This window comes from Rhamphochromis longiceps, linkage group LG12, assembly GCF_057381845.1.
Source record: "Rhamphochromis longiceps isolate RC_006_pf linkage group LG12, R_longiceps_female_GT1.1, whole genome shotgun sequence".
Classification (NCBI taxonomy): Eukaryota; Metazoa; Chordata; class Actinopteri; order Cichliformes; family Cichlidae; genus Rhamphochromis; species Rhamphochromis longiceps.
Window position 1 is genome coordinate 45,894,265 of NC_140568.1, and position 22,134 is coordinate 45,916,398.

Below are 22,134 nucleotides of genomic sequence, written 5' to 3' on the forward strand. Positions count from 1 at the left end.
TAAGGATATAAATGTTTATAATAACATCCAAAGTATGTCAGTGTTTTTTTACACGCAGGCAGTCTCCCTTATTACTAGAGTGTGTATCTGGAATGAGATGACGCTACTGCGCATGTCCACGCAATCAGCTGCTGAGCAGAGAAGGCGGGGTTTGTGACATAGCAGGAAGCATTAATCACGCGTGTCTGTACGTGTGGAGAGTTTCACAGTGAGTATTTATTTGTCTCGTTTTCCTCTTTTTAATTTTTTTCTTTTAATCTGAAAGGTCTTCGCAGACCGGAAGTTTCTGTTAGCATCAGGTCAACGGTAGCAGCCGCGCGCTCTCGTGTCGAACTTTAAACACGCCGCTCTGTGGTGGGTTAAGCTCCTCGTGGGCCTAATTCACAGCTGACTGAAGGTAAACTGCTGCGCAGCTGAACCAATAAGAGAAGCTCTTCTTCAAACTGTTTGTGAATGGAGTTTGGTGTGAGAGTGACTCACAGCTCTGTGTTTACCTGTAGTTTGTGGACACACGCACACCTCTGATGATGTCATCTTCCGATGAACAGTTGTGTCGGAACAGCTCCAGCGACATGACGTCATCACCGCCATCCCGCAAACGGAAACGTCAGAAGGCTCAGCAGCCATGGGTGAGCTCTCTCTCTGTCTCTCTCTCAGTGCGTTCATTTGATGTTTCTGTGACTTTGAGGTGCCGCAGAAAGCAGAGAAGAGGAGGAGCTCCTTCATACTGCAGGTGGCAGCAAAGGAGGAGGAGCCTGCAGGTGCAGATCCAGGTTTCCTCTGTTAGCCGGCTCAGTAAATCCAAACCGCTGTCTCTGTTAAGCCCTTCAGCTTTCAGCCTGTTCACTCTTCTTCTGTATGAAAAGCATCAGCAGAGCTCCGCCCACTGTTATCAGAGGAACAGCTGATTCAGTGGTTAGTGACTGATTCATGTGGGCAACATTGTCTCACTGAGAGGCAGCAACACAATCAGAACGTGGATTTTAAACACAAACTCTGAACCAGGTGATGTGCTCAGAAGCCGTTACCATGGTGATCTAACAGGGGAAGCTGCCTTCATGTCATCATAGCTTGCTAACCTGCTAACCTCACTTCTTAGTTACAGCTTTCGCCCATGGCAACTGCAGAGAGCCACAGAATAAAGGCTGCAGTTCCCTTCATGACCACAGGGGTCACCATATGAACTGTCTTTATTTTTTAGGCTCCACCCAGTGACGGGACAGACGGGACCCCGAAGAAGAAGAAGAAGGATGGAGCGAAGGAAACGGGACGTGGCGGCATCAAGACCTCCTCACTGTTCAAACATAACCCTGACATCCCAGACATCCACAGGTGCAGCTCCGCCTCCGATTGGCTCATTGAACCAGCTTCTCGGCTGGTTCTGATTGGCTCAGACTGCAGAACGTTCCGGAGTGATCAGTAATCAATAATTTGGAGTCTTCTTTCCTTCAGACCAGCCATCGCTCAGCTGAAGGAGAAGATTTTTACCTCCGACTCGTTTTCAGACCTCGACCTGCACCCTCACTTGGTAACACACACACACTTTCGTCTGTCTCACGTTCAGCATCGCTGCTTCATTGTCAGCTGCTCTGATTGGCTGTTTCTGTCTTCTAGGTGGCCACTCTGAACAAAGTCATGAATATTTCTACACTCACCAGGTTGGTTTTTACACACACACACCTGACTGTGACCTGATCAACGTATAAACTCTACAAAGGGACATTGCAATGTTGTTGTTTTGTTTGTTTTTTAAAATACTTACGCAGTGTACAGAAGCAGACGATCCCAGCTCTCCTGGCGGGACGCGATGCTGTGGTCCGCTCTCAGACAGGATCAGGTGAGTCACCTGTCGTACCTGATACAGCAGGTCTCTGTGGGTCGATCAGTCACACTGAGGTGTTCTCAGGTGAGAGGGTCTCCTTCTGGGTGGACATAAAACACGTCACCTGACTCAGGAGGTGTCCAGGTGACCTCCTGAGTCAGGTGAGTCAGGGCTTGTTAATGTGTGTGTCTGCGGGCCTTTTGTGGGTGTTTATCGTACGTGCATATCGATGCAGCCCAGTTTAGTTCCTGCAGCGTCGTGTTGTTTTTGAAGGTCACATGTTCAAACATGAACGTACAGGATCAGAACTACTCTCTGTAACGAGGAAGAAGGTTTGTATTAGATTGCACTTTGAGGAAAGTCATTTAGCAACATGTCCTAATGAAAGCCACCCAAACGTGTCTGCAGGTAAAACTCTGTCCTACGCCGTCCCGCTGGTCCAGAGTCTTCAGTCGATTCAGCCGAAGGTCAGCAGGTCAGATGGTCCTCTGGCTCTCATCATCGTCCCCACCAGAGAGGTTCGGTCAGATTAGCACGTTTCACTGTAGTGTCATCCGTGACTTCCTGTTCACACGCTGAAGGTTGGCTCTTCTGTTTGTCAGCTCGCCCAGCAGACCTTCCAGACCTTCCAGAAGCTTCTGAAGGTAACACAGTATTCACAGCTGTTGTTTCATATTGTACTCTATGGTTAAAGTCCCTAAAGCAGATGGAGGCGCTCATTCTAAACGAGTTGTTACCTCTGTCACATGGACACGCTCCGGTCCCACCACAGACACGACAAACCCACCAAACACAGTCAAACGTTAGAATGCGGCACAACGTCAGAGACCAAAGTAATGAAGGAAGTGTGCAGCGTAGCTTACCACCCTGCAACGGCCGACATGTGGACGAGCCAAGCAAAGTGTGCTTAGCGTTGCAGTCGATGTTCGCACAGCGGTGGGTTTCCTGACGTCCACACGGGAGCAGGAATGACAGCCGGACGCCTCGGGAAGTGCTCGCGTCACTGCGTGGGGTCAGCCAGTGAGTGTCACTGTGGGCCACGTTCATTTTGTAAGAATGAAATAGTGCTTAGGATGTGGTGATTATGGAAATCCTTCACTGCATTTACAGAAAATGCATCAGCGTAGTCGTGCAGAGAATATGGCAGCACAGATCCACAAGCAGGGCTGGGTCCCAGTATAGACCCCCGAGGGGCGGCTGTCCCACCAACCCAGCACAAAGTCCAAATATTCACCACAATCAGTGGCTCTGAAAATTCACTAATCACTTCACGGCCCCAGCTCTGCGTTTTTCAGAGGTGTGTGCTTGCTGTGGTTTGTAGCACCAACAACTTCCTGCTTCGCATGTGGATATAAAAATCAGCAGCTGACAGAGAAACGAGAGCTTTGCATGAGTCGCTCTCAGGTGTGTCTCTCTCTTTGCAGCCGTTTACCTGGATCGTCCCAGGTGTCCTGATGGGAGGAGAGAAGAGGAAAGCGGAGAAGGCCAGGTGTGATCACAAAGCACGTTCGTTCGTCAGCTCTGGAAAAAGAGCAAAGCTGTGTGGCGCTCAGCAGAGCTCAGATCCAGGCTTTTAGAGATGTGAAGCCGCTGGAGTCTGTTCTCAGCTGCTCTGTGGCGTCTGAAGCGATGCTGTCGTAACAATATTATTCTGTCTTCAGGATCCGTAAAGGAATCAACATCCTGGTTTCGACTCCTGGACGTCTGGTGGACCATATCAAAAACACCCTGAGCATCGCCTTCAGCGCCGTCCGCTGGCTGGTCCTGGACGAGGCCGATCGGTAACTCTTAGGCGTAGTTGACTCCGATTCCCTTTGATCGACGCCCTCCTGCAGCGTGGACTTAATTTTATGTCCATGTGTGCGTTCAGGACGTTGGACCTCGGCTTTGAGAAGGACCTGACGGTCATATTAAACAGCCTGAACTCTGCGGGACCAGCCCGACAGAACGTGCTGCTCTCTGCGACGCTCACAAATGGCAAGTCCACCGCTGTGCTGCCCCTCCTGTAGTTCCTCCGTCGGCCCGTAGAGGGCAGTATAACAGCCTCTGTGTGTTTCAGGTGTGACGCGGTTAGCAGACGTGTGTTTAAACGACCCGGTCAGCATCCACGTGTCTGGCGCTCCCTGCTCTGACCTCACCACCACCTCCGCTGTAACATGTGACCCCGAAGGAGCCAGCCAATCAGAGAGCTTTGCTGTGCCTGAGGCTCTGAAGCAGTTTGTGGTGGTGGTTCCCAGTAAGGTCAGACTGGTCTGCCTGGCTGCTTTCATACTGGACAAATGCAAGGTGAACAGTCCGGAAGTGGTCATAACGATAAGTACAAGGCAGGAAGGAAAAAAGGAAAGCTAAAATCTGATTGGTCCTCGATGTTTTCCTTTCAGTTTTCTCAGAACGACAAACTCATCGTCTTCATCTCGAGCTGCGAGGCCGTCGAGTTCCTTCACTCTCTCTTCACCGCTGTGCTCTCCAGGCCCTCAGCCAATCGCAAACCTCCGCTGAGGTTCCTGCGTCTCCATGGCAACATGAAGCAGGAGGTAATGCTGCCGTTTTGCCGCCGTTTCTGCTGCTGTCCGCCTCTCAGTGTTAAATGCGTGTTTGTTTTCCCCACCAGGACCGCACGGAGGCCTTCCAGCAGTTTTCGGCGTCACAGTCGGGAGTGCTGCTCTGTACGGTCGGTATCCTTTAACCTGCAGTGTGCGCTGTGACCACCAGGGGGCAGACTGTATTTTAAACGCAACACATGACTGTACATATATGTAATACATATGTAAGTCGTGTCCAAATTCCAGGGCTGCATCCTCCTGAGGACCCGGCCTTCGCGGTCTACGTGGGCCGGGTCCTCAGAAGGTCGGGCAGGCTGGAAGTAAACGGCTGTGAAATGGGACGGTCCAGCCTTCAGATCTGCGTCACCGCTGTCTCGTGGAGTTTTTAATAAACTCGGCCGTCTGCTCCTTGCTGTCTAAAATATAACAGGACACTGGAGGAAACTCTCGACCATCTCACACTTCTGCTTAATCAGCCGTGTGAAAACAAAGGAGGAACCCACCCGATAAATAAAGTTTTATCTAATCTAATAACTTTAATCTCAGCCAAACCGATTTACTCAGGAACAAACAAAACACTGAAAAAAGCCCAACAATAACATTTTTAGGTTGTATAAGTGACTCATATATCACGTTTAACCCGAGTAGCGAAGGTCCACGGTGATCTGAAAATGATGTGCCGGGAGTTGTGCCGTTCTCGGCCGCATCAGTAACCCTCGAGCTCCCGGCTCGCTGTCGAGCTGGTGGGTAGCAGACGTCTCCGAAAACGTCGAAGCACTTTTGCAAATATGCGATATCTTGATAAACCGAGCAGATATTTGATGTTTACACAGCTACTTTCTCGCCTGAAAATATGTTAAACGTTTATTTTGTGACCCAGAAAGATTAGTAAGAGTAATTTTAAAACTTAGTAGCGGCCGCCATTGTTGGACACACCCGACCCATCCTTCAAATTCGGGGAAAAGGAGGACGCATTTGTCGGCTGCATTCAGAGGAGTCTACGAATTTGGACGGCCTTCGGCGCGTCGCTGTGACGGGAGGAAGCAGCCCATGAATTTGGACACGACCGTAAACTTCCTTTGTGTGCTCTTTGTTTCAGGACGTGGCAGCCAGGGGCTTGGACCTGCCCCAGGTCACCTGGATTATTCAGGTGACTTTATGTTATCGAATGAATCAGAAGGATGCAGCGAGTGATTTATTTTGTCTGAAAAGGATGGCATGAGTGAGAGTCACGACTGGAAGAGTTATGGTTGGGTAGCAGGGCTTGTGATTCCAGATGATGAGCCTTTATTAATAATTTGTGATGATGGGTTTGTGGATGTAGCCAATCTGGTGGCAGCTCTGCAGTGAGGTCATGTGTGGGGCGGATACCTGTCGTTTGAATCGTTTGTCAGCAGAAGACGGGGTCTGTAAACAAGTACGCTAACCCAGGTTTCCTGGTCTGTACGAGTCTGATGATGAGTCATTGGCTTATATAAGCACTGCAGTTCCTGTAATGTCCACTAGGGGCTTTATGCAGAAATAATTTTGAAGTAATTGCTCAGAGGTGTCGCAAAGGGGAGGAGGAAGCGTGCAGAATAAACGGGCTCAGATCGTAAGCACCTACATAATGTATCTAGCCAATCAGCGAGCAGGACATGACTGATAACCTTTTTGGTTTTTCCCAGTACACTCCTCCCACCGCAGCGGCCGAGTACGTTCACCGCGTCGGACGTACAGCTCGGATTGGAGCGCGAGGAAGCAGCCTCCTCTTCCTCACCCCCGCTGAGACCGCCTTCATCACTGAGCTGGCCAATCACAACATCAGGTTTGCTGACGTGCAGTGTCATGCTGGGTGGCACTTGTGCTGGTTTTAACCATGTGGGTGGGGCTTACTGTGTTTCAGCCTATCAGAGATGAAGCTGCAGGACATCCTGTCCAGTCTGATGTTCGATGATGTCTACAAGGGGCGGGGCAAGTACCATAGCAAGGTAGGTCACTTCCGAAAACTTCTGTCAGGTGGCTGCGGGTGAGGCTGGTGATCAGATGTGATTGGCTGAGACACTAAATGTTTTTTTTTTATTTCTGCCATTTTTTTTTATCTTGAGCAATTCAAGCTCCGCCTCCTAGTAAACTCTGGTAACTTGTAATAGCTGAATAGCACCAGCAGGCGGCGCCTCCTTTGACGTTTTTGAATGTAGGCTCCCATCATGGACTCCATCAGCTCTGATGCTGTTAGCGCGCTGCAGGGCATGCTGAGTGACGCAGCGGCTACGATCTCCACCTGAGACCTGCTTCAGAAGCTGGTCGCCCATAACAACCAGTCCGAGCCGATACCAGCCCATTCCAGCCGGTATCGGCTTAGCGACTGGTGCCGCAGCTTTGTGAGGCGAGCGTGAGCAGGAGGTCACCGCTTGTGCTTAAAGAACAAGGTGTGTTTAGCGGCGAGCAGATCGTGCCCTGATGACGAGGAGGCGCCAGCCTGCTCGTTAGTCTCCAGACACAGGAAGCGTGTCGTTTCTGCCTGGAGCCCGCCTGCGGGGGCGGCCGGGCCATCCCCCTGTGTGTGTCGCTGTGTTTTTAATGAGGCTCTTGTAGTATTTTTAAAAAGCTTTAAGACTCTGAGAGAGTGAGACCCCGGCCCAGACCGCCTGCTGTGCGCCGCTTTAAAGTCGCTCCTGTCAGCCAGTCAAAAGCGCCGTGGTGACGGTGTGTGTGAAGCAGGTTCAGCCTCTGATGTTTCCGCTTCCATGACGCGTGACCTGCCACGACCTGATGCTTGTGTCGTCACGCTGTAGCTGTCAGAACAGATTTCAGCTCCTCTCTCTCCACGTCGACCTTTATTTAAACATCTGTTGAGCAGACATCAGGTGGTACGTGGGCGCGTCTCGCACGCTGCCGTGGGGACGATGTTCGTGCTGATGCGGGAGCAGAGCTGCTGAATCAAACACAGTCTGAAAATTCTGGATTCTTCCCTGTCGGAGTAAACAGGAATAAATCAGTGTGGGGCGTGAGCGCTCGCACGTTCGACCCGCAGCAGCTAAAAATAATCATTTGTGTTTGCACAGCTCACACGTGCTCAGCAGCGCTGTGACGAGCAGGTTTGCACCTTACAGTAGCCCCTCCCACGACCCCAGTCTGAAGTCCTCACCTTTAACACGGGTCAGAGCAATGAGTGACATCACAGACCACGCAGCCCAGCGGGGGGCGCTGCACCACGCTGGTCACATGTGGTGCTTTAGTAAACCGTTCCAGCGCTGAGGCGAGGGAGCTCGAGGCGCAGACGGCAGATTTCCGGAGCACGGCTGAGTCTGACGTGTTTTTTTTTTTCTTTCTTCTTCTTCTTCCTGTCAGAGTTCGTCCAAAGCTCTGGAGCAGGAAGTCCGCGAGCGAGCGACCGTCCTTCAGACTGAGTTTGAGAACTTTGTCCACGCGGACGCTCGGTCGCTACAGGCTGCCAAGAAAGGTAACGACGCCGAGAACGTGACGAGAGTGAGGAGAACGTGCTGCTGTTTTATTGGCTGACCTGTCACTGTGATGTCAACAGCACTGCAGTCCTTCCTGCGAGCGTACACCACCTACCCTGCTCACCTCAAACAGATCTTCCACATCCGCTCGCTCCACCTGGGCCACGCCGCCAAGAGCTTTGGCCTCAGAGACGCTCCGCAGGGTCTGACTGCCGCCGCCGGTCCCGGGGCCTCCGGGAGCCACAGGAAGAACCAGAACCAGGCCCGGAAGCAGACCGGGAGTCCGGCCAAGAACCAGAACCAGAAGAAGCTGACTGGAAAGAAGAGGTGAGTGAGGACTGTGCAGCCGAGGGTTCTAACCTTAATTTAAACACACACAGTCGGGATGGACCCGCTGCACACCTGGACCAGCAGGTGTGACTGTTTGAAGTGATGCAGTCACCAGCTGAGCGCACGCTCACCTCCACCACTCCATCGCTGAAGCAAACGTTTGCTCAACGCCTTCTAGACGAGAACACAGACACACAGCGTGTCAGGATGTCAAAGGGCGTATCAGCCCAGAAGCTGTGAGGCCGTTTGTCAGCACACGGCCCCGACGCGCTTCGTGTAAGCGAAGGAAGTACGAACGCCTTCAAACACAAAGATGGAGACAGTAAAAGCGCTCAGGCGAGGCCTCGACGCAGCACGGTGTGTGTGTGTGTGTGCGTGCGTGTGTGTGCGCGCGTGTGTGCGTGTGTGTGTGCGTGCGTGTGCTCGTGCTCATTGGTCCTGCTGTGATGACTGCCACAAACACACACGCTTGTACATAATCAAAGTGGGTCCCCTCAGTCACACATGGCGTTTACACGCCGTCCACTCAGGAGTGTGTGTGTGTGCGTGTGTTTGCGTGTGACATGTATAAAGAAGCTGATTATAAAACTAATACTGTTCTTGTTGTCATGACGACGAGCTGATGGCGCCCTTCTTCCTCTCTGTGTCTCAGGTTTGGTCAGAGGGAGGTCCGGCTGATCTGCTCAGAGTTCTCCAGCGGGCTGGAGAGTAGAGACGCCAAGAAGAAGAAGAAGAAGGAGGAGGAGGAGTGATGAAGAAGAGTCTGATGTTGAGCAGCTGAGGCGATGGTCAATATATGAAAGATGTGATTGATGCTGACGTGTGAGCGAGCTCCTCCTCCTGCCTTGGCTGGTTGGCCGGTGCACTCGTCGGTCTGTGACGAGATTTTTGAGTTTCAGACGGTCGCAGAATAACGACCATCGGACCGCTCCACCCTCACCACTTCACACACGTTTCTGTCGCTCCGAGCTGCGAGTTTGAAACCCGAGTGCTGCTCGTGGACACGCCCCCGACTCCCCGCCCTGTTCCTGACTGTGCACCTGTGTCATTTGTCCTTAGGGGCCACCGTACTGCATCCCCAACATGAACCCGTGCTAATAAAAGCAGATGTTTGTGTGCAGATGTTTGTGTGCAGATGTGTTCTTCCAGCTGTTTTCACTTTTGAAGCAAAGCAGACGAGATCCTCGTGACAACGCTTCAGTGTTCAGGGGGGGGGGGGGGGGGGGCTCTATTGTATTGAGGTTTAAATTTTGCTCTTGACCAAATATGGTTACTTCCTGGAACAAAGCCAGTTCAGCCTTAGAGGTGGGGCGAGGAGCTCAGAAGAGAGCCGCTCATAGGTGCAGCTGGGAGGAGGAGGATGGGGAGGTGCGTCCCAGTCGGAACCAGCAGAGTGCCGCCTGCTCACCAGACAGAGTTGCTGTAAACCAAGCCTGGGAACCAATCAGAGCCATCGCTTTCACTTTGAATCAAAGGAAAACAACAATGAGAATCTTTATTTTCTTTATTGAAAATGTAAAAACCGAAGTCAGAGCTACAGAAACGCACAGAGAAGTTCGTGGCTCGACCACGGCTCTACACTCCTGCCTGGACTCGCTGTCCAGACGTGAATGTCACTGTTGTTTCCTTGCTTGAGCCCCGCCTCCTGAGCCCCGGCACCGCCACAGCAGTTTGTTCCTGAGGGAACCAGTCCTAGTCAGTGGGGAAGGGGCTGAGTGTGGGTGAGAATGTGGGGTAGCAGAGGCGGGGCTGGGTGGTGTTGGTGGGCGTGGCTTCGATACAGGTATAGGTTCATTGTGGGCGGGGCAGGAGGGTACAGGTAGTGCGTGGGCAGGAACATCCTGCCGGCCTCGGCCAGCAGCTCCAAGCCGGCGGCAGACTGACGCTTCCACTTGGTCCTGCCGGGAAAAACAAAGCGCACGTTACTCACCGCAAACACACCTTACCACAGTCTGCTGTCACGTGACTGGACCTGAACCAATCAGCACGTGTCAGCACATGTGCTGTAAAATTCCCTCCATCCGGAGCACACGTGAGTCTACATGATCGTAAAGACTGCAGCAGACATGAGGCGACCCGATTGGATCAGAACCTGCAGACAGGAAGCAGATGTTCCTCCAGCTGTGTAACAGGCTTTAACGCCCAGAACACATCAGCCTCTGCTGAAACTTCTGTCTTCCTTCAAGACAGCTGTCATCTGATTGGCTGCCCCTCACTAACAGAACAGTGGGCAGGGTATCTGCCCCCTCTATGACATCACAAAGATTGGAGCGTAGAAAAAAACTATGACAAACTGAGTGTTTGGAGCAGACTGAGGCTGCGGAGCTTTTCGCTCACAGGGTCACCGCGGCGTTCGTCCTTGAGATGATCACAGTCTGCGCTCACATCGCGGTCATGTGATCAGGTTCAAATTTCATGTCAGTAAACTTTAAAGAGTTTTTTAATAAAGAAGAAAACAAAATAATGACCAACCACGAGTCCAGGACCGGGACGACCAATAATCTGCTTGATGTTGTGGTACCAGGTGTGTGTTTACCTGCGGTTCTGGTACCAGGTCTTGACCTGCATGTCGCTGAGCTGCAGCGAAGCCGCCAGCTCCATGCGCTCCTGGACGCTCAGATATTTCTGTTTCTGGAAGCTTCTCTCGAGCCTCGCCAGCTGCTGGTCGCTGAACGCCGTCCGTGCCTTACGAGGTTTCTTGAGGCGTGACGTCACCGAGTCGGAGCCGGCGCTCTGCACTGAGGTAGGAATGACGTCACATTAGTCCTGTAAGCTGATTGGTCGGCGACAGAAAAACCAGGTACAGCTCATTCATGATAGTCATTTATTATGATTCAGCTTCTGTTTTAAAAGCCGAGGTTCAGCAGATGAAAGTGATCAATAAAAAAGCGAACATTGATTGACAGCATTTATCAGATTGTTGCGTTGTTCTTACCCGAGGGACGACCACAGTCTGTGTCTGTGGTGTGAAACTGATCCAAGTATCAGACGTGAGGCTGCAGAGTGAACCGACCCCGGCCTGCTGTTCGTTAAACGATTCCAATCATGGTTTTATCTCCGTCACAGCTGTCAGATTAAAAGTGTTTTGAATCACGTGATCACATGTGCTCGCGTTCGCGTGCCAAGTTTAATGAAACCGCCACGATATGATTTTGAGTTTTACAAAAAAAGATGAACTGAAATGACGATAATGTGGTCAGAGAATCATTTGTACTGAGGTAAGCGTCACAGCTTTAATGATGAACCACGGTGATGACGGCCGTTAGTCATAGTCAGCAGGTTTGAGCTGCTTCAACGTTTAAAGCTAAATATGAACAAATACAATGTTTTAAGTTAAATGACTTTAGCGGTGCTTTCATGTGACCCACACCCACGGGAGCTCTGCTGTGATTAGCAGCTGAACAAAAACCCTGAAAATACACAATAATAACACAAAACAACGAAGCCGGGTTTCAAACTGTGCAGCAAAGACAAAAATATGAACCATCCGCAGGTCTGATGGCTGCGCCAGCGGCAGCTCACTGCGACCGGAGCCGGTTAAAGGTTTCAAGGTTCAGAAGCCGTGACGGAGATTCCTGCGTGATCAGTGTTTTTACTCGGTGCTGATGAAGCTGTGTTTCTCTGTATGGGTCACAAAAACAAACAAACAAACAACAACAACTCTGGTGACATTTCCCGAGTTTCATTATTATAAAATCTGACCAATAAGCTTCAATAACCTGGATTTAACTTTTATTTTGGAAAACTGCTCAGGTCTGCTGTATCCTCTCTGATTAAACATCGTGCATGAGCTGTACCTGAGTACAAACACAGAGCAGGGATGTAAAGTAGTGCACAGCTGCTTTTTTAACTTCACGTGATTCCTGCAGGATCACCCGTGACTCCATCAGTCACGGTTTCAACTGAGTGAAAGAAAGAAGCGCAGGTCCTCTAAAATAAAAGACCCAGAGTCAGCGGGCAGGAGGCTGCTTTGTTTTCACTGATTAATGAGACTCACAGATCATCATCAACACCCCGATCACCGATCAGAAGTTATGATAAAGACTCTTTAAGATTATGAATTTCATTTCTGTCTCAAAATGAGAAAAACACGTAACGCAGAAACTTTATTTTCGCTTTAAAACAGTTCGACTAACAAGTAAATGAACGCTCAGATTGATTTCTCTCAATTAAAACACAAAAGGTTTGTAATAACGAGACTGTTTCTCTGTTTCACTGACTTTATTCATCTGGTTTTTATTTCTGTCCACGAGTGAAAAATATCTTTGGTTTCTTGGTCGTTGAAAGAAGAAAATAACCTTCTGATGTTTTTAATGAAAATAAAATCCGCGTGATTCTCATTTTTATTTTGATTGAAACTTTACTTTCTCCTTCTTTAAACTCTTTTCTCTGTTTTTACCTGTTTCGCTGTCTGAAGATGAGCTGCTGAGACTTTTATCCTGGAAATCTTCATCCTGTCCGGACCGGAATGGCTCGGCTTCCGGCCCGGGTTGTCCCGGTTCAGAGTAGACCTGTCCCGGGTGAGAGTCCGCTAAAATGTCCCGGATTAGGAAGGAGGAGCAGGCGGAGCGCAGCTGAAGCGGTGCGGGCAGCAGCGGAGGCTCCATCCGGGGAGCAGGCTCCCTCCACGGGGATGAAGGCGCCGAGCAGCCGCTGCTGTTCCCCGGGCTGAGCTCCGGAGGGTCTGCCCGGGGCAGGAGCGCCCCGAGCGAGAGCAGAGAGTCGATCCGGAACCCGGAGCAGCCGGAGGCGGACACCTCCATCTCCGCCCGGACTCAGGTGAGTCTGACCAAGCAGGTGTGGAGCCACAGCAGCCGGAAACGCGTTAGTTTGACTCTGACGTCATTTTCATGTAAAAAAAAAACAAAACAAACAGGTTTAAAATAAAGCTATCAGAGTAATCAGAGTATTGATCCGAGGGAAACTGATCAGCAGCTGATCTCAGCGCCAAGACAGTTACACTCTTCCTCCTCCCCCTTCTGTCCTCCTCCTCTTCTTCCTCCTCCTCCTCCACCTCCTCCTGTCCTCCTCCCCCTTCTGCCCTCCTCTTCCTCCTCCTCTTCTTCCTACTCCTGTCCTCCTCCCCCTTCTGCCCTCCTCTTCCTCCTCCACCTCCTCCTGTCCTCCTCCCCCTTCTGCCCTCCTCTTCCTCCTCCACCTCCTTCTGTCCTCCTCCCCCTTCTGCCCTCCTCTTCCTCCTCCACCTCCTCCTGTCCTCCTCCCCCTTCTGCCCTCCTCTTCCTCCTCCACCTCCTTCTGTCCTCCTCCCCCTTCTGCCCTCCTCTTCCTGCTCCACCTCCTCCTGTCCTCCTCCCCCTTCTGTCCTCCTCTTCCTCCTCCTCTTCTTCCTACTCCTGTCCTCCTCCTCCTCCCCCTTCTGTCCTCCTCTTCTTCCTACTCCTGTCCTCCTCCCCCTTCTGTCCTCCTCTTCCTCCTCCTCTTCTTCCTCCCCCTGTCCTCCTCCCCCTTCTGCCCTCCTCTTCCTCCTCCACCTCCTTCTGTCCTCCTCTTCCTCCTCCTCTTCTTCCTCCTCCTGTCCTCCTCCCCCTTCTGCCCTCCTCGTCGTCCACGAGGCGTCTTCAGCTCTCCACCCCAACACGAGGCAGTTGGCAGGGGAGCCCACCGACCCTCCAACAGCAGAACAACACTGACAGTCAGCGCTATGTATGTGGACACACAACTTTTTCTGCTGTGGGCTGTGTTCATCAGCACAGTGGATTTTAAATGACGCAGTTAGAGCGCAGACAGCTTTAATCCAGAGGGTTAAACAAAAAGACGATGTTTGGAACTAAAACATGTTTGACACGACCTCCTTACGTCAGGCGCTCTGAAGTAATCAGACAAATGAAATGGGGGAAAATAAAATATTTGTGATTCTTGGTTGAAAACTCATTGTTGGCACTGAAAGACACGCCCATCACGCCGCCTCCCCGTGTGTTACAGATGCTGTGTGTGCTTTGTTCCTTTTCTCTTCCATCATTCTCCTAGAGGCTGATGTTGGTCCAGAGCTGTGCTGACTGCAAAGTCCCGTCTAGCCTTTCTCTTCGTGGGGTTTACGAGTGGCTTGCACCCTGCAGTGAACCCTCTGTGTGGATGTGGATTCCCTCAAACCAGAGCCGACAGTCGACACGTCCATGTGATTTATATAACTGTAGTTGGAACATGTTTCAGTAAACGGCTAAAAAGACAAAACTTGCCATTGTCCAAATATACATGGACCAAACTATACCTGTACACCTGCACCTAGTGAGGTCCAGATACTGGTCTTCACATTTTGGACCAAGGAGAACTTGTTAAAAAGAGCACTAAAGGAGGACACTAAACTGAGATGGTGGCCTATGACACCACCTATCAGCCACCTATGGTGCAGTCCTGAGATCAGATCAGGGCTGGTGACCTCTGGTCCTTGTAGGACGGTGGGCGGGGCAGTGTCTCACAGAGGATAATGAGTCAGGACCCCCCCCCCACGAGGGGTTCAGTAGCTCTTGTTTTTAAAACGTCTTCACAGACGAACAGCTGGCTTCTTTTCCAGTACTCAACACTCAGATCGAGGGTTTTACCTCAGCTCTGTGAAACGATTGTGGTTTGACGATCACCAGAAACAGCTCAACATTTTATTCAAGTTATCTGGAAACAGAAAAGTATCATCAGCATTGACTTCTAAGGAGAACAGAACGGGCCCCAGCACAGAGCCCTGGGGGACTCCTCTCTCACCACATGTGGTTTGCTGTGAGAACTTTTCATCTTTTATTTGCATTTGTCTGAAAACATCCTCAGAGTGGCTCCACCCGTTTTCCACCAGGTTCTTCATGACGGGCGGTCCTCAGAACTGAGCGCTGGGTTTGAGAGCTGGAGCGACGAGCCCCAAACGCCCGCACACGAGTCTCCTGGTCCCTGAAGGTGTCGAGAGCCGGACCGACCTGCAGAGAGCAGAGAGGGCGTCAGACGATGTTGTCATCGAGCGTGTCTGTGAACACGTCAGCCAGGTGTTACCACGCCTACACGCAAACTCCACACAGAGAAACGACAGCCGATGAAGATCATCCAAAAACCGCCGAGTCAGAGAAGAGCCAGAAGTATACAGGTGTGTGTGTGTGTGCGCGCGCAGGTGTGTGTGTGTGCGTGTGTGTGCGTGTGTGTGTGTGTGTGTGTGTGCGTGTGTGTGCGTGTGTGTGTGTGTGTGCGTGTGTGTGTGTGTGCGCGCAGGTGTGTGTGTGCGCAGGCGTGTGTGTGTGTGTGCGTGTGCGCGCAGGTGTGTGTGTGCGCAGGCGTGTGTGTGTGTGTGCGCAGGTGTGTGTGTGTGTGTGCGCGTGTGTGTGCGCAGGTGTGTGTGTGCGCGTGTGTGTGCGCGTGTGTGTGCGCGTGTGTGTGCGTGTGTGTGCGTGCGCGTGTGTGCGCAGGTGTGTGTGTGTGTGTGTGCGTGTGTGTGTGCGCAGGTGTGTGTGCGTGTGTGCGTGTGTGTGCGTGCGCGTGTGTGCGCAGGTGTGTGTGCGTGTGTGTGCGTGCGCAGGTGTGTGTGCGTGTGTGCGTGTGTGTGCGTGCGCGTGTGTGCGTAGGTGTGTGTGTGTGCGTGTGCGTGTGTGTGCGTGTGCGTGTGAGTGTGTGTGCGTGTGAGTGTGTGTGTCACCTGTGCAAAGCGAGCTGGTTTGGGTGGTGTTTCTATGACCGGCAGAGATTTACTCCTCCTCAGCAGGCTGGTCCTCGTGTCAGGAATACACCCTGGTTTCATCTGCACACACACACACACACACACACACACACACACACACACACACACACACACAGTGTGAACACAACACACACACACACCCTGTGGGCACTCGAGCCTCTCTCTCTCTCTCACCTTGCATTTGAGGTTGTTGGTTTGATTCTTCAGCTGATCATGGAGCCAGCGCTGAGCATACTGATGAGACAGGACGTCTGACATCGGAGACGACGGCCTGATGGAGACATCGATTGGTCACTGATCATTCAATATTATCGATCAGATATCATTTGATCATCGTGAAGTGATCAATTCCACCTGTTTCTGACTCCAAACGTGATGTCAGGAACCTGATCGCGGCATCGTGGAAGCCGACCGTGCCGCAGTTCGGAGGCGGAGCTCTGGGCCCTCTGAGCCCGGTACTGACTCAGCTCTTTGGGCGTCACCATGCCAGACTTCACCGCCTCGCGGTTCAGAGACACAAAGTCTGCATGCTGAGCGGCAGATTCTTCCTGCCGCGGCTGAACGTTCCAGCTGGAAAGAGCTGACAGAGCACAGGTGACGGGTAAGAGGACGCCCACGGGCCCAAAACCTTGGATCCGACAGGTGAGACGCTGGCTCGGAGTGAGATCGGCCAGCTTCAATTCACAGCGACACACAAAGTCCCACTTTGACACACCTGTCTCTGATGAGGGACTGCGGTTCAGCTGTGCATGAGTCACAGTTCAAAATAATCCTTCTTTATATCACTAAAGGCCCACTTTGTGCACAATGGACAACCTCTGGAAGCCTACAGAGGGGCAGAACCCCAGGTGGACTGTATTTAGTGGGCATGCAGCATCAGTGATTCAGCTCCTTATTTTCACCTCCAACCACCAGAAAATACAGAGACAGCTGTGTGTGTGTGTTTGTGTGTCTGTGTGACTGACAGATGAGAGGAGTCTTATGTTGTGTGTGTGTGTTTGACTGACAGCAGTGATTGCAGCCTGAAGGCATGTTAACTTCATGCAAACACACTCTGACAGCTGACTGCCTCACACACACACCCCTCCTGTTAGCGTAATCCCAGCACCTCAGCGCTCAGCCTGGGTTTAGCCAATTAGGATGTGAAGCTGCAGTTCCTCCAGTGTCCACCAGGCGGCGCTCATTTGTCCTTCGTGACACAAACACTGACCACCAAGAGAGCCAGCATTACAAACACACAGGGCTGTTATGACGATACATGTCTGATGATGATATGAAAACGTCTGGCGTTTCATGTCACGCTATGGTTTGTTTAGTTGTGTCACAAAATAAACTGTTTACGGCAACATTTTTCATCGCTCTGATTAAAGTTCTTTGACTTATACTTAAAATAACAACACTACGGACGGACGAGCCACTGTTCGTATGTGCTGCCACAATGACGGTAAACCCAGCGTGCGGCTCCGCCGTCCGCTTGTTTATTTTCCACATAAACCTTTCACAATAAAGCTGATGATCCTGTTGAGATTTTTCAAAATAAACTGAAGTGATGACAAACAGAAGGACCAGTCCAAACACATTGAGGACCTTATTCCTGAGGAGGGGCTACCTCTGTAGCATGGACATGGTTTGGTTATGAAAAGTCTGAATAGGACCAGAAAACTCTTCTACCACCTACACAAGAGTCATGTGACAGAGTACGGCGTTTATGGATGAGAAGCAAAGCAGATCCGTCAGGTGCTCCAAATACACCTTAGAGTCAAACGAACAGGCTTTTCCCCGCAGCACGCCGTGGAACAAATACTCACAAAGAAAGTTTCACGCATCAGTCAAAACGCTCGACTCCAGGTACACGAGCTGGAAACACGTCACACAGGTCGAGGTGCCCGAGATTCACAGAATTTACAGAAAAGCTAAAATATTTGTGAAAAATATTGTTGTCGGGACAATAAATGTCTTATTTTGGGACATGAGATTTTGGTTATATCGCACAGCCACACACACACACACACACACGATAACTGTCAGTGTGCTAATACTGTAGTGTGTTTACAGTGGGTGGGGCTTACCTTCCGCCACGCCTCCATCCCTCAGCCAGTTACTGCTGGTTCCAAAAGTGAAGTCCGGACCAGGAACGGCAAAACCTTTGGACCGCGAGCGCCCAAGAGGCGCCTGCACACAGGAAGTTTGATGACATCATCATGTTTTCTATCAGCACTCTTCCTTTAAACTGGACATGGCCATATTTGCATAAAGGGGTGGAGCTAAACGAGAAGCATCGCCCTCTATTGGTGTTAACTACAGCCATCTATTATTTACAGTCTGTTGTTTCTCAGATCAAACTTTAGAAAATGATAACAAATTATTTATTTTTCTGAATGAACGAAAAATGAATGAATTTTGTTTGTTTATCAGATATTTTAAGCAAACGTCTAAGTTCAGAAACATTTTTCACCAAATAAACACAATGACAACAAAAACCTGTTTCATTAACCCAAAAGCATCTGACACATGACCCAGGAGAACGCCATCACACCAGCCCTGATTGGATCGTTGCCATTATTGCTACTATTATTATTACTGTACTATTGTTATTAATATTAGTAGTTGTAGTATTGGAGCGACCCAAACAGGAAAAAGTAAAGAATCAGTAAAAACAGCCTGCAGTGGATCAGCCAATCACTGACCTCCCAGCTCCCCCGCCCCCCAGTTACCTTGATTAGCAGCGGGTCGGTCAGCATCGAGCGTCTGACCACACCCACCCTCGGTGATGATGACATGCTTCCTGTCAGAGGATGAAGATCAAAGCAGGCGTGAAGATTTGATTCTGAGGAACGAAAACAAGAAGAGACAGTGAGTGTGTGTGTGTGTGTGTGTGTCTGTCTGTCTGTCTGTCTGTGAGTGTGTGTGTCTGTGTCTGTGAGTGTGTCTGTGTGTGTCTGTCTGTCTGTCTGTCTGTGAGTGTCTGTGTCTGTGTCTGTGAGTGTGTCTGTGTGTGTGTGTGTGTGTCTGTCTGTCTGTGAGTGTCTGTGTCTGTGTCTGTGAGTGTGTGTGTGTGTGTCTGTCTGTGTGTGTGTCTGTCTGTGTGTCTGTCTGTCTGTCTGTGTGTGTGTGTCTGTCTGTGTGTGTCTGTGTGTCTGTCTGTGTGTGTGTGTCTGTCTGTGTGTGTGTGTGTGTGTGTCTGTCTGTCTGTGAGTGTGTCTGTGTGTGTGTGTGTGTGTGTGTGTGTGTGTCTGTCTGTGAGTGTGTCTGTGTGTGTGTGTGAGTGTCTGTCTGTCTGTCTGTGAGTGTGTCTGTGAGTGTGTGTGTGTGAGTGTCTGTCTGTCTGTCTGTGAGTGTGTCTGTGAGTGTGTGTGTGTGTGTGTGTGTCTGTCTGTGTGTGTCTGTGTGTCTGTCTGTCTGTCTGTGTGTGTGTGTCTGTCTGTGTGTGTCTGTGTGTCTGTCTGTGTGTGTGTGTCTGTCTGTGTGTGTGTGTGTGTGTGTCTGTCTGTCTGTGAGTGTGTCTGTGTGTGTGTGTGTGTGTGTGTGTGAGTGTCTGTCTGTCTGTCTGTGAGTGTGTCTGTGAGTGTGTGTCTGTGTGTGTGTGTGTGTGTGTCTGTGTGTGTGTGTGTCTGTGTGTCTGTGAGTGTGTCTGTGTGTGTGTGTCTGTGAGTGTGTGTGTGTGTCTGTGTGTCTGTGAGTGTGTCTGTGTGTGTGTGTGTGTGTGTCTGTCTGTCTGTGAGTGTGTCTGTGTCTGTGTGTGTGTGTGAGTGTCTGTCTGTCTGTCTGTGAGTGTGTCTGTGAGTGTGTGTCTGTGTGTGTGTGTGTCTGTGTGTGTCTGTCTGTGAGTGTGTCTGTGTGTGTCTGTGTGTGTCTGTCTGTGAGTGTGTCTGTGTGTGTCTGTGTGTGTCTGTGAGTGTGTGTGTGTGTGTCTGTGTGTGTGTGTGTGTGTCTGTCTGTGTGTGTCTGTGTGTCTGTCTGTGTGTGTGTGTGTGTCTGTGAGTGTGTGTGTGTCTGTGTCTCTGTGTGTGTTCTGTGAGTGTGTGTGTGTCTGTGTGTGTGTGTCTGTGAGTCTCTCCCACCTGAGTTTTGCTCCGTGTCCTGCGGAGTTGAGCTGACACGTTGCTATGGTAACGGGACGCTAACTGTGTCACACAGAGCATGCGCAGTACGGAAGCTCCCTAAAAGGTGAAAAAACACGAGGTGAAGGGACGCAGGCGCTGTGGGCGTGCCTCCTATCTGATCAATAACGTCACGTCACCGTGAGCCAATAATTGATCCGTTAAACACCCGTGAATGACTTTACCGAGCAGACGTGACACCGTGTCCTCAGGGTTTGCTACACTTCATTTCTATGCGTTACCACGCCCTCCTGTGGCTCCCACATGAACTGCATCTGACTCTGTGACCACCGAATGAACCCACGTCACAGCCCAGTGTCCGTGAGCAGAGAAAACAGCTGCTCGGCATGAACACGTTTCCTTTTTTCAAACCTCAACCGACTGCTGTAAACATGACGTCATTTCACTGCTCAGGGAGACGTCCACGCGCTGTACGACTGACATCTCAGCGTTTCCTGCTCTTACAATCCAAAAAATGATTTGTTTTTAATTTAACCCACAAACATAATTGTTTAAATCATGCAGAAAGGATCAAAGTCTTGGGCCCATAAAACAGGTCAAAAGTTAACAAACGGACCTCACTTAATAACGAGCCAAAGGGAAACTTAAATAGAGGCCCACAAAAAGGGCTAAAACACACAAAACCTAACTAAAACTAACATAATGGACTCCAATTCCCCCCATGGTCCCGAGTTATGGAATGAGCCATTTTGCAGCTTTCCATCAAGGCTTGCTCCGCCCCTTTTCCACCTCTTGGCTCTTCAGTCAGGCGACTGGAGCAGCTGCAACTAAGGTAATTTACTAAGGTAAGATTAAATCATGCATAACAGTGTAAACTGAAATGTGCGCACTTATTTTAGAAGGCAGTGTTATGTATCAGCCTCTACACAACGTGGCGATATTACCACGTTGTGTGGCTGTGCGTGCAGCCGTCACACCTGGGCTGGACTCCACACGCTCTGTGGCCACAGTCTGACCTTGAGGCCGATCTGAAGTTGCTGAACTTCTCTCGTTCTTCGATGAAAGTATTCTCTCAGTTTCTGTTGCCTTGTTTCTAATAAGTGCTGCAGTGTGTTAGTGAGCGTTTCAGCCTTTGTGATGTTGTTGGAAGTCTTGACCTCATGTGTCGAGCCATTAACAGCCGGGCCGATGACGCTCCAACGTCCTCCAACAGAGATCAGAGTGAGGACAGATAAGGATCTGTTCCCTCAGCGTTTGCCTTTTTAACAAGAGTCTCACTGTTTGTGCTCCTCTCTCCTCCACCCCGTCTGACTGTGCGTGGTGGGGGCTTGTTGTGTTGTGAGACACTCCCACTTTTTTGCAAAGTCTTCCAGGGAGCTGAACTCCGGTCCGTTATCTGAAATCACTGTTTCAGGGATTCCAAGTCATAAGTGATGACTGTTGCACTTCCTGTGTCTGACTTCAGCCACTCAACCTCAGTGAAATTGGAATAGTAATCCACTCAGAGGAGGTCAAAGGTCCACACGTATCTCCTGCCAGGGTGTTTCTGTGTGGATGTCGTGGATCTTTGGTCTGTTGTTTCTGCTGAGTGCTGCACACATCACAGCTGTTCACATCTCAGTGATACTCTGTGATTTCCAGGCCAAAACAGAACTTCTCTCGCTCTGCGTCTGCAGCGCTTAATAAACAAGTGACCGTCGTGAGTGTGCTTTAGCTTTCTGCTCTCAGCGCCGCAGGAACGATGAGCTGCTGTCCTTTGAACAGAACTCCACCCACTACTGAAATCTGTTCCCTGTAGTTCCAGTATGACTGAATGTATTTTGCAGCTTGTTGTTCGATCCAGAACTGTCTCTGTACGTTTAGTCACAATCACATCACTCCTAGTTTCCTTTCTGAATTCTTCTAGTTTTGCACTTGACACAGGTAAGATCATCGTGTTCACCTGAGCTTCTATGTCATCATCAGGTGAGCTGGTCACTGGTAGATTATCTCTGGATAACATGTCTGTGATGTAAATGGTAAATGGACTGATTCTTATATAGCACTTTCTTTCTATACTTAGTGATTCCTAACTCCATTCAGACACAGAGCAACTTGGGGTTAGTATCCGCCCAAGGATACTTGACATGCAGACTGAACCACTAACCTTGTGATCAGTAGGTGACCTGCCCCTCCCTCCTGAGCTAAAGCCCCCCCCCCCCTCCATGTGATGTACATTTCATTTCCTGGCTTGTACTGAACCTGTACTGTCATGTATTGATAT

The 22,134-nt window shown here is 50.4% G+C and overlaps 4 protein-coding genes across 10 annotated transcripts in view; 1 reads left to right on the forward strand and 3 right to left on the reverse strand.

Moving 5' to 3' along the window:
- The window catches only part of LOC146658272 (uncharacterized), a 187,718-nt gene that overhangs the window by 119,880 nt on the left and 45,704 nt on the right, over nucleotides 1-22,134 (reverse strand). The window lies entirely within an intron of this gene.
- ddx31 (DEAD (Asp-Glu-Ala-Asp) box polypeptide 31) lies at nucleotides 75-9,261 on the forward strand. 5 transcript variants are annotated; one of them, XM_085426643.1, is made up of 20 exons: nucleotides 75-208; nucleotides 549-629; nucleotides 1,202-1,332; nucleotides 1,453-1,528; nucleotides 1,615-1,658; nucleotides 1,767-1,837; nucleotides 2,231-2,340; nucleotides 2,425-2,466; nucleotides 3,247-3,311; nucleotides 3,484-3,603; nucleotides 3,693-3,799; nucleotides 3,882-4,108; nucleotides 4,204-4,356; nucleotides 4,434-4,493; nucleotides 5,465-5,515; nucleotides 6,033-6,172; nucleotides 6,251-6,335; nucleotides 7,699-7,810; nucleotides 7,892-8,138; nucleotides 8,794-9,261. In XM_085426643.1, exons 2-20 carry the CDS (start codon nucleotides 573-575, stop codon nucleotides 8,891-8,893), a joined length of 1,998 nt encoding a protein of 665 aa, XP_085282769.1. In that variant the 5' UTR covers nucleotides 75-208; nucleotides 549-572; the 3' UTR covers nucleotides 8,894-9,261. The 5 variants fall into 5 exon arrangements, with proteins under 5 accessions (XP_085282769.1, XP_085282768.1, XP_085282772.1 ...); XM_085426642.1 differs by having other exon boundaries at nucleotides 141-208; nucleotides 501-629; XM_085426641.1 differs by having other exon boundaries at nucleotides 178-397; nucleotides 501-629.
- barhl1a (BarH-like homeobox 1a) lies at nucleotides 9,632-13,203 on the reverse strand. The gene is made up of 3 exons (XM_085426656.1): nucleotides 12,541-13,203; nucleotides 10,678-10,879; nucleotides 9,632-10,039 (listed from the first exon to the last, which is right to left on the reverse strand). The coding sequence occupies exons 1-3, from the start codon at nucleotides 12,902-12,904 to the stop codon at nucleotides 9,838-9,840; spliced, it is 768 nt and encodes a 255-aa protein (XP_085282782.1). The 5' UTR covers nucleotides 12,905-13,203; the 3' UTR covers nucleotides 9,632-9,837.
- Nucleotides 13,666-20,309, reverse strand: cfap77 (cilia and flagella associated protein 77). 3 transcript variants are annotated; one of them, XM_085427108.1, is made up of 8 exons: nucleotides 20,096-20,305; nucleotides 19,872-19,970; nucleotides 18,525-18,637; nucleotides 17,880-17,982; nucleotides 16,165-16,390; nucleotides 15,985-16,081; nucleotides 15,769-15,870; nucleotides 13,666-15,061 (listed from the first exon to the last, which is right to left on the reverse strand). In XM_085427108.1, exons 3-8 carry the CDS (start codon nucleotides 18,588-18,590, stop codon nucleotides 14,915-14,917), a joined length of 741 nt encoding a protein of 246 aa, XP_085283234.1. In that variant the 5' UTR covers nucleotides 18,591-18,637; nucleotides 19,872-19,970; nucleotides 20,096-20,305; the 3' UTR covers nucleotides 13,666-14,914. The 3 variants fall into 3 exon arrangements, with proteins under 3 accessions (XP_085283234.1, XP_085283236.1, XP_085283233.1); XM_085427110.1 differs by having other exon boundaries at nucleotides 18,525-18,595; nucleotides 19,872-20,309; XM_085427107.1 differs by having other exon boundaries at nucleotides 19,872-20,305.